Genomic DNA, 11241 nt, shown 5'->3' with positions numbered 1-11241 from the left:
ATAGGGTTTCCATCACTCCCATATCCCCCAGCACTCCATTCCTCCTCCAAACACACACAGCCCTGCAGCGGCTCCTGGGAAACACATCTCCCACTATTTCAGTGTTAGCACAAGGGGGGAGATGGAACATGGTTTGTAACATCAACCCCACCTTCCTGCTGAGCAGAGAGAGCAAACACCAGTGATTAAAATTTAACGTGTATGAGGAGAGAAATAATCCACGAGGAAATAGAAGTTGACACACTAATGGTTTCCTGAGGGGGGAGGCACAAATAACCCACTGACTATTTTTTTATTAAATTAAAGGTTTGATTTACTTTTTCCTATTTCCTTTATTTTCCCCCTTTATTCCCCTTTCTTTTTTTTTTTTTTCATTTCCCATTTCTTGTTCTCTTATTTTTTTTCTTTCTTTTTTCTTTTTCCTTTTCCTCCTATTCCTTTTTTTCACCTTTTTTCTTTTCCTTTTTTTCCTTTTTTCCCTTCTTTTCCTTTTCTTTTTTCATTTTCCTTTTTTCCCCCTTTTCTTCTTATTTCCCCCCTTTTCCCCCTTTTTACTTTTACCTATTTTCTTTTTATATTACTCCCTTTTTATTTTTTCTTTTATCTTTCCTATTTGACCAATTTCCTTTTTCTTTTTTTTTTCCTCTTATTTTTTTCCCTTTCCCTTCTACCTCTTCCCTTACCCTTTCCTTTTGCCCCTCCCCTTACCCCTTTCCTTACCCCTGTCTCTACCCCTACCCTACCCTACCCTACCCCTATCTCTACCCCTACCCTTACCCTTGCCCCTTCCCTTACTCTTTCCCTTTCCCTTACCCTCTCACTTACCCCTTATTCTTACCCCTACCCCTCCCTACCCCTATCCCTATCCCTATTCCCATCCCTACCCTTCCCCTTTCTACCCCTACCCCTATCCCTGTCCCTATCCCTATCCCCATCCCTATTCCCATCCCTACCCTTACCCCTATCCCTGTCCCTATCCCTATCCCTATCCCTATTCCCATCCCTACCCTTACCCTTATTCTTACCCCTACCCCTATCCCTATCCTCATTCCCATTCCTACCCTTACCCTTACCCCCTCCCTTTCCCTTACCCTTTCCCTTACCCTTTCTCTTACCCCTATCCCTACCCCTACCCCCACCACCACTCTTATCCTTACCCCTACCCCCACCCCGATCCTTACCCCCTACCCTTACCCTTATTTCTACCCCCTACTCCTACCCCTAACCCTATTCCTATCCCTACCCTTATTCCCATTCCTACCCCTACCCTTGCCCTTACCCCTTCCCTTACTCTTTCCCTTTCCCTTTCTCTTACCCCTACCCCCACCCCTATCCCTATTCCCATCCCTACCCTTACCCTTATTCTTACCCCTACCCCTATCCCTATCCTCATTCTCATTCCTACCCTTACCCTTACCCCTTCCCTTACTCTTTCCCTTTCCCTTACCCTTTCTCTTACCCCTTCCCTTACCCCTAACCCTAAACCTATCTCTACCCCTACCCCCACCCCTATCCTTACCCCCTACCCTTACCCTTATTTCTACCCCCTACTCCTACCCCTAACCCTATTCCTATCCCTACCCTTACCCTTATCCCTACCCTAACCCCTACCCTTTCCCTTATTCGTACCCATATCCCAATTCTCATCCCTTCCCTTACCCTTAGCCTTATTCCTACCCCTATCCCTATTCTCATCCCTTCCCTTACCCTTAGCCTTATTCCTACCCCTATCCCTATTCTCATCCCTTCCCTTACCCTTACAACTTCCCTTACTCTTTCCCTTTCCCTTACCCTTTCTCTTACCCCTTCCCTTACCCCTAACCCTAAACCTATCTCTACCCCTACCCCCACCCCTATCCTTACCCCCTACCCTTACCCTTATTCCTACCCCCTATTCCTATCCCTACCCTTACCCTTATCCCTACCCTAACCCCTACCCTTTCTCTTATTCCTACCCCTACCCCTATCCCTATCCCAATTCCCATCCCCTCCCTTACCCTTAGCCTTATTCCTACCCCTATCCCTATTCTAATCCCTTCCCTTACCATCACTCCTACCCCTACCCCTCACCCCTCCCCATTTCAGCACCCTGGCCAGCTCCTTCCTCTCCCCCACGTTCCCCCCATGTTCGGGCGGGGCGAGGCGTCTCTATATCAGCGCATGCGCAGCAGCCCTCCCATCTGTAGCAGCGCACAAGATGGCGGCGGTGACGGCTGCAAGGCGGATGATAAACGGCTCCGGGCCCGGCGGGGCACGGGAACAAGCGGCGGCCTTGACACGGGATTTCCTATCCCAGCCTCGTCTCAGTGAGTGCAGCCGGGATCGGGGATGCACGGTGTAGCATGGGGCGATGTTGAGGCCTTTCCCGGCCTTTGGGCCGCAGAGGGGTTGTGGGTTCAAGCCGTGGGTTGGGTAGTGGTCTGTAGTGGGGAGATGTGATAAAGCCGTGTGTGAGTGGGGGCTGGGTGGTTTCTGTTGGCCTTTCTTGGTTGCTGGATGTCGTGAGCGCTTCTTTATTGCTTTATTTTGAACCATCTGGTGTGAAATCCAAAGGAGACATCTCAATTCCGTCCCCCTCCCTCAATCCCCTTCTCCCCCCATTGCCTTTGCTGTACCCCCAGATTACAGCTTCATACAAGGCCTGCACCTCTGCAGATCTGAGTTTTTATCTGCTGTTTCACTGCTGAAGATGAAGAACATTGCATTTTGCTTGCTTTTGGGTTGTCATAGTGTGGTTCCAGCTCTGCAAATGGGAGCTCATGCTCCCTATCCCTACCCCCCACCCTTATCCCTATTCCCATCCCTACCCTTCTCCTTATCCCTACCCTTACCTTTATTCTTACCCCTATCCCTACCCCCATCTCTACCCTTCCCCTTCCCACCCCCTCCCTATCCCTACCCCCACCCTTATCCCTATTCCCATCCCTACCTTTCCCGTTATCCCTACCCTTACCTTTATTCTTACCCCTACCCCTTCCTATCCCTATCTCAAGCTGTTCTTAGGTGAAATTGGTGTTATTTGGTCTTAAGGACATAATTTCCTCATTGACGGGGCCTGCCCTTCGCTGCTGATTGAGGAAGGAGCGCTCACGAGGAGGTCATGGGACGGGATGTGTTGCTCAAGGGAACGTTTTCCATTCCTGCAGCCCTCACTGAGAGCCCCCTGCTAATCCTAAGGCTACTGCAGGAACGTTATGTGCTGCTGACAGCCATTTTGGGCCCCCGTGCCACATCTGATGCTATTTGGCAGGATTTTTGGTGACTGAGACAGCAGGAGTTCCTCCTTAGACCGCTCTGTACCACCACTTCACGCTTTATCTGATGCATCTTTGCTTATTGCTGCTAAGAGATTATATTGCAACAGTTCAAACTGTTGGCTTAGGTGTGCTTTGTTGACAGTATACACTGTGAGCTGTGTGTGCCAAATGTAACTGTTTCTTGCTGTGCCCAAGCCAGGTGATTCCCTATAGCTCCCCATTGGTGGGGTTTGTGCCCTTTCCTTCTGCCTTACAGCATGATAGCACTAAGTGCTGTTCTTTTCTGCTCTGCAAATGGTTCCACTGCCTCATTTTTCCACTCAGATGAGAAGCAATTAACAGTCACTCGTAGTCACTGCTCCCTCATGACCCTGATAAAGCTTTGACTCAGTGTTACTTCTGTCTGAGGGTTGGTGATGCTGAGCTGTACTGTGATGTCGTGTGTCCATTGGGCAGAGCTGTCTGCTGTGTTTCCACAGGTTTTCTGCTGTGCTGATAGCACAGGAATGATCTCTAGTTTCTGGGCACACAGGTATATCAGGGAACTACGTGTAGTGTTAACACATGAGCTGCTGATGTTTCAGGTGTGAGCCTTATGGTGAGCTATAGTCATGTATCAGGTGTCTTGGGATAACCCAAGAGGGGCAGGATGTATCTGTGCTTTAATGAAACAACCAAAAAGGGGAAGTTCAGTGTTGGTGTGAGGGTTATGGCTCCATTTGTTGGGCACAAATTACAGTTACAACCACGACTACTTTATCGCTTGTTACAGTTGTTGTTATCTCTGCTATGTGAATATCTTGCAACTGTGTAGTTCAGCTTTACTTTGCAGTGGAGTTTCTGGTAGGCAGCGTTCTGATGATCCCCAAATAAAGGCTTGCTACAGCAAATTTCTAACAGACAGGAAAATGTCAAGGTCATATCTCAATGTTAACCATGACTGCTTTGCTGCAATGGCAGAAATGTTGGCAACACAACTGAGCACCTCATCCTTCTTGTGGGGCTCCTAAGAAACAGAGCAGTACAGAGCTCAGCCCCACAGCTGCAAACCTGAGGCTGATGATAGGAATTGAATCTTTAAAAACCAGATATGGGGAATTTGTGTTGTTCCAAGAAAGTATCTGATTTGTGGCTCTTTCTTCCAGCTTATAAAACCGTGTCTGGTGTGAATGGCCCCTTGGTTATCTTGGATCAAGTGAAGGTAAGGATGAAGAACCTTAATGGGTTTGGCAGGAAAAGTTGTACCGGGTTAAATGTTGACTGTTGTGAAATTCATCTCCTGAGCAATTTAAATACCAGGTTGGCTGCTGAAATAAATGAAAACAAATAGCAGTACAGCTAAAGAGTTGCACTTATGTCAGAAGAAGGGGATGAGTAGATGAGACTGTTGGGGAAAGAAAGGAAACACTGTTATAGTTCTACCAAACAACTCAAAACGTTGTCTAAACTTAAAGAAACAGACATAATCATTTTGAAATGATTTTTTTTTCTGATGATAAAATAATTAAGACAGAAAATCCCTAGGAAAGTGCTATATTAGGCCTGTCTGCAGCTGCTGCCTTTTGTTTCACAGCTGTACATCTGAGGTTTTTAATGTTTTCCATCCTCTTTCTTCCTCATTTTCAGTTTCCTAGGTATGCGGAGATTGTCCACTTGACTCTCCCTGATGGCACCAGAAGAAGTGGGCAGGTTCTGGAAGTCAGTGGCTCCAAAGCTGTGGTTCAGGTGTGTATGGGGACCAGATCATCTCTTAATGGCAACAGGAAAATACTTTGTGAACCAACATGTCTGAATTGCCAGATGTCTTGTGATGTTGGTACTGTAGGTTAAAAAACAATGCTACTTATTCCAAGTTTAAAACTGTATGAATAATTTTAGACTGAAAACTGGATCTGGGAATGACTTTCCTATATTCCCTCAAGACCCTGATTAATTTGCAGCTAGATGAATGGAATCATGCTGTGTTTGTACAATGTTAGGTTCAGAATCAGCTGCTATGCTGTGTGTGTGTGTAGGTATTTCTTCTAAGCCACTGTTTCTTGCTGATGCTAATTCTTATCTGAATAAGTTTAGCCTGCTGGCGAGGGAAAACACTCGAGATCAAAAGAATGGCACTGGGTCTGTTGGTTGCTGCTGATATACCTCATGAATTTGTTAAAGTAGGTTTTGATGTCATGCTTTGTACCAGTGAGCTGCTTTTGAAATCCTTTGCTCGCAGGGAACTGCCTTGTTTCTTCTCCCCTGTGGCTGATCAAGTTAAGCTGTGAAGCAGCTTTCTGGTGTGTAATTTTGTTCTTACTCGTTCTTGGTTGTTTAATTCCTTTGCTATCTTTATAGGTATTTGAGGGCACTTCAGGTATTGATGCTAAGAAAACATCCTGTGAGTTTACTGGAGATATTCTTCGAACCCCTGTCTCTGAAGATATGCTTGGTGAGCACTTGTTTCTTTCTTTAAAGAACGAACAGGCTTATCACCCACTGACTTATTTTCCCATTAACTTTCACTTCTATTTTATTGCTGTTTCTTGTAGGCAGAGTATTTAATGGATCAGGAAAGCCTATAGACAGAGGCCCCACTGTTTTGGCTGAGGACTTCCTGGACATAATGGGTATGTTCTTTATCTCTTTCGGGTATGGAGATAGAAGAAAATAACTGTCTTAAGTGATACTTGGGACCTGTTCAAGGAAATATATGTCAACTCCAAAGCTTTGTAGACCTGAAGGTGTAGTTTGCAGCTTTTTACACAAGCACTGATAGTTTCATCACGTGTTGAACAATGTGTTTTCTAAATCTAACAGGTCAGCCAATCAATCCCCAGTGTCGAATCTATCCAGAAGAAATGATTCAGACTGGCATTTCTGCAATAGATGGTATGAACAGCATTGCCAGGGGGCAGAAAATCCCCATATTCTCTGCTGCTGGTCTGCCCCACAATGAGGTGGGTATTCAGAGCTGTTAAGAGGGTTAAAAAGTGAGCAATTTAAGTTCTTCATCAAATGTGCAGATGCACTGAAGCTTATTTTTTCCCATCTAGATTGCAGCTCAGATTTGTCGTCAAGCTGGCTTGGTGAAGAAATCCAAAGATGTGATGGATTACAGTGAAGAAAACTTTGCCATCGTGTTTGCAGCTATGGGTGTAAGTCAATAATATGAAGGATTTAAGTGCAGAGTGCTGAAGCCTGGTCTGAAACTGATGCTTTAATTTCATGATTTAGGTGAACATGGAAACTGCTCGGTTCTTCAAATCAGACTTTGAGGAAAACGGGTCCATGGACAACGTGTGTCTGTTCTTGAATTTGGCCAATGACCCAACGTAAGTAGTCAGGACTGTGTTGGTTGGGAAAAGCTGAAAAGAACAAATAAACTGGAAGCTCAGGTCTCACTGATGTGCAGATGTGATGCTGACATTCTGCAGTTAAGTGGAATATGAAATGCTGGTAGTCCAGTTGGTGCACCTTGCATGTTTTTCAGAGCGTTTTAATGTGTTAGTAACTTCAGACTGTTCCTTTGTGACCTTGGAATATGTGTCATAAATATGCCATGCTGTTCTGTTTCAGCATTGAGCGCATTATCACACCTCGTCTAGCTCTAACAACAGCAGAGTTCTTGGCATATCAGTGTGAGAAGCACGTGCTGGTCATTCTGACAGATATGAGCTCCTATGCTGAAGCTCTGCGAGAGGTATGTGTTTATGAAGCCACGTGCTGAGTGTTGCCAGAAAGAGTTCATAGTATCAAGTAAAAAATGCAAATTTTCCAACTGTTACAATTAGTATTCCTTACAGTGTTCTTAAATTAGCCAGTGAGGCTTTTAGTTACTCACTGCTCACCTAGAATTATGGTTGGTAGTCAGAGAGCTATTACTGTTTCTCATATTTGAACTTAATTTGTGACGTTCAGCAGTTTAATGTTTCTGATTTGTCTCCCCATCAGCTGAGGTGACATATTTCCCTTTGTAGGGGTTTATGTGTCTCTACCTCAGTACTACATGCTGGAAGAGGAACTTTCAGTGAGTCGTGTAGATTAATTAGGGAGGACAGCAGGTCTGTCAGAGTGATCTTGGATTCTTTTCTCAATCCTCTCAGGTTTCAGCAGCTAGAGAGGAGGTACCTGGCCGCCGTGGTTTCCCAGGGTACATGTACACTGACTTGGCTACCATATATGAGCGTGCTGGGCGTGTGGAAGGCAGAAATGGCTCAATTACTCAGATCCCCATTCTTACTATGCCCAATGATGGTGAGTTACTTTGAATTTTTTTAATATCTAATACTTGAAATGACTCATTCAACATAAACAATGGGGATCCTATGGCTTTTGGGTTTTCATTTGGTAGTGCAGTTCTTGGCTGCTGTCTCAGTATCATTAAGAATGCTGTGTCCATTTCAAGACTTCAGGGCTGTTCTCTAGCCCACTGCCAGGAGAGCTTATAGCTCTTGTGTAAGAGCACTTAGTGATATATAGGAGTACTCACTGATGACATTTTGCTATAGAAGTCATTGAACTCTAGGAAAAAAAAAAACAACTGGCGCTTCACTGCTGGAAAGGATATAAAAGGTTTGAAAACTGTCATTCTCTTTTTTTTATAAAGATATTACTCATCCTATCCCTGACTTGACTGGATACATCACTGAGGGACAAATCTATGTGGATAGGCAGCTGCACAACAGACAGGTTTGTACCGCAGTGGTTGGAACACATTTGAGATCACTTCTTTGCTTTTTAAAGTATTATTATTAATTACTACTTTTGTTTGTCTCCTCAGATTTACCCACCTATTAATGTACTGCCTTCCTTGTCTCGACTGATGAAGTCAGCTATTGGAGAGGGCATGACCAGGAAGGATCACGCAGATGTATCCAACCAACTGGTATGTGAAAACCTCTTCAGAAAAGGAGAGGCATATTTCAAACACACTTCTTGCTCATCAACCTTCGCCTGGCTGCTCTGTAACCTTCTGAGTCACCTTCACTTGATTCTCCACAGAATGAAATGTGCATGCTGTATGATGTAGAACAACTAATGTTCTCAGTGGTTAATGCATAAATTGTTCCTTTCTATATTAACCATAGACTGAGTTGTTCTTACTGTATTGGTCACTATGTAATATGACAATGATGTTGGCTTGAGCTCTCTAAGTGACCTCTAATGTCATCCTTCCAAGCAACCACCTTAGTTGCTGTTAAGCTGAAGGGTGTATTTTAGTTACCAAGATAAAAGCTCTTCTGTTTTGGTCCCTTCTAGTATGCCTGCTATGCTATTGGGAAGGATGTGCAGGCTATGAAGGCAGTAGTTGGTGAGGAAGCTCTTACCTCAGATGATCTTCTTTATTTGGAGTTTCTGCAGAAGTTTGAGAAGAACTTCATTGCTCAGGGTAAGTGTCAGCTTCGAGAACATCACAGTATGTATTAACACCTAGAAGGCCTTGTTTTGAGATATCCTTGCTGTCGAGATGCTTTCCTGCCCCATATTTCAGTCTGTGGTTGATTTCTGTAGGTCCTTATGAAAACCGTACTGTTTACGAGACCTTGGACATTGGATGGCAGCTTTTGCGAATCTTCCCTAAGGAGATGTTGAAGAGAATTCCCCAAACAACACTGGCTGAATTCTACCCTCGAGATTCGACTGCAAAACACTAGCCACAACTTCATCTCCAGCTCCTTGCTCTGTGAAATGCTGTTTGTTTTCCTTTTTTCATGTGTTGATGTTTACTTGTCGCCCTTATAATTAAAACCAAGTGTAGGTGACATTTGTGCCAGTGTTCCAATGTACACTGATACCAGTTCTTTAAAATATCCCTTTTTCCAAAGCCTGGATCTTCAGGAAGACCTTTAGGCCAGCTCATATGTATGTGCAATAGCTATTGTTAAGCTTTCTTTCTTTTTGAACTGGACCTTCTGAAATGAATGTCTGAGGATTACCAGAAACTGCAGATCTTTAATTTCAAACCAGGAGCACATGGGTTAGAAAACATGAAAGAGTAAATGTGATTTTTAATGTCCAAAGCATCTGCTCATTTTGATCACGTGCAGTTGCCATGCTGCTGGTAGAGCAGATGGTTCTCTGCTGTCCTGCTGCTGTGCTTGAAGACCAGGTTAACATGTGGAAAGTGCATTGCACAGTGGTTTCTCTCTGAAAAATGCAAGTCACTGATTTAACTGTGGTTTAAAGTACTTAAAGGTATGCATGAACTAAGGACACTAGTGAGCAAGCTAAGTGCTTTTCTGCTAGCAAGGGCTCAGTGCAGAGGTCACAGGCCAGTGGGTTGCTGCCTGAAGGCAGCGTGTTATGGCTCAGTGAATTAAAGGTTCCAAATTAATTGTACCTTGAAGTTTGCAAAGAAAGATTTCTACTTAACTTTTCTTTTTGTTCTGGAAATGCCAGAGATGTGTGACAGCAGCTAAAGTGTTCTGACATCAGTAGTGCCCCAATGGTTAAGACTGGGTAATTCAAGGCTCTGTGTTGCTACTGGAGGGGATGATATGAGATGTTTTAAATAAGAAAAACAAAAAAAACCACCTCTTTATGCGAGACAGAGTTGTACTGGTGGGAGGTCGGCTTTTAAAATGCATTAGACTAAACAATGCAACATCAGAAAGCAACCTGATGTGAATGGATATCGAATTCTGCTCTAAAGCGTGCTGTAGGTGGCGCTGGGTCCCGAGTCGTGTTCAGAGCTGTTGTGGTTTGCGCTCCAGGCACAGATTTGGCTAGCCAGGAGAGCTCAGCATTCCCAAACACTTGGCTAGTCTCTTCAGTGTTATTTCTTACTTTGAATTGGTTCAGGCGAGGCTCAGAGCCCAGTGCTGGCAGGCTTTGCTGGCTTTTATTTTCCAGGCTTAATGCAATCTTATCTCTGGTCTAGCTCACCAAAGCATGTTGCACCTCTCTGAACAGTGCTTGTCTAGGAAGGTGCTAACATGACTCGAATGATAGTGTGCTAATTCCAGCTTTCCCTGCTGCTTCCTGTGTGCGGTTCTATCGTTTGTTCAGTGTTCTCTGTAACTTGGACACAATAGTAACTTTATTCCGGTGCATTCCACTCTAAAGATGTATCAAGTCTATTTTTTCTTGAGGTAGGGATGGGAGGTTGCAAGCGTTGGCATGAGAATACTATAATGTAGAGAATATCTGAATAAATTAAATATGGAAGGTGTTGAATGAAACAGATTCCTGTTATTCTGTGGTTAGAAACAACTCGGGGTCGTTTTGCAATGGCTGAACTGTCCTTTGCCAATGAGGTTTCTGTTTACACAAATGAAAATGCTCTTTAGTCTGCTGAAAACAAACACTTCAGCTGTCTGCAGCGAGGGCCACTACAGCCTCACGCCTTTATTAGTATTAGTGGAGCTGGTAGCTTTCAGGACTTAAGATTTGGCCTTCAGCTTCAGGGCTGAATGCTTTGTGCTGCTGAGTGGGTGGCTGCTGCAATCCTGGTGTGATACCATGTGAATCTCAATGGGGAGTTTGTGCTGGAGGAGATTGGGAAACCTCAAGAGGTTGCTTAGGTGTGATCTTAAGGGGTGTGTTGACTCTACACTTTATGAGTGGTGCTATGAAGGGTGAGCTGTGCCATGGCTGTGCTTATTCTGAGGTCTATCATCAGTCTTTTCCTATTAACTATTCTACCGTGCTGCAATTCAAGCTGCTGCTTGTGTGGAAGCAGAAGTCCTTGAGGGTAGATGAAGACATTACCTCACTCTTTAAAAACTCATTTAACTGTCCAGGCTGGTTCTGACAGTTGTTGTTTTTTTTCACTAGGAGAGAGACAGACTTAGAAATCCCATCTCCTCAGCATTATGAATGGCTTTGAGTTATTCCACATTCAATCCTATAGAGGAAGGAAAAAGTAGTATACTAAAAACACGACTTCAAAAAGGTAGGGAACAAACCTCAGTGTTTTCTATACGTTCAGCCAACTCAGCTCACAGCCCCTTTTTGTTTCGAGGGAGATCCTGTGGTTAAGGCACGCGAATAACTGCATTAG

General features: G+C 44.3%; 1 protein-coding gene across 1 annotated transcript; it reads left to right on the top strand.

Annotated features, from left to right (window-relative positions):
* The first annotated feature begins 2182 nt into the window (after nucleotides 1–2182).
* On the top strand, nucleotides 2183–10420 carry ATP6V1B2 (ATPase H+ transporting V1 subunit B2). The gene is made up of 14 exons (XM_015883144.3): nucleotides 2183–2306; nucleotides 4403–4458; nucleotides 4884–4982; nucleotides 5595–5688; nucleotides 5789–5866; nucleotides 6057–6196; nucleotides 6293–6394; nucleotides 6474–6571; nucleotides 6816–6939; nucleotides 7343–7493; nucleotides 7846–7928; nucleotides 8020–8124; nucleotides 8499–8628; nucleotides 8751–10420. Exons 1-14 carry the CDS (start codon nucleotides 2198–2200, stop codon nucleotides 8891–8893), a joined length of 1512 nt encoding a protein of 503 aa, XP_015738630.1. The 5' UTR covers nucleotides 2183–2197; the 3' UTR covers nucleotides 8894–10420.
* The last annotated feature ends 821 nt before the right edge of the window (nucleotides 10421–11241 follow it).

The sequence above is a fragment of the Coturnix japonica genome, chromosome 10, assembly GCF_054131305.1.
Source record: "Coturnix japonica strain WE chromosome 10, WE-NBRP24, whole genome shotgun sequence".
In the NCBI taxonomy this organism is placed as follows: domain Eukaryota; kingdom Metazoa; phylum Chordata; class Aves; order Galliformes; family Phasianidae; genus Coturnix; species Coturnix japonica.
Note: the sequence above shows the minus strand (reverse complement) of the source record. Positions and strands in the feature narration are given on the sequence as shown.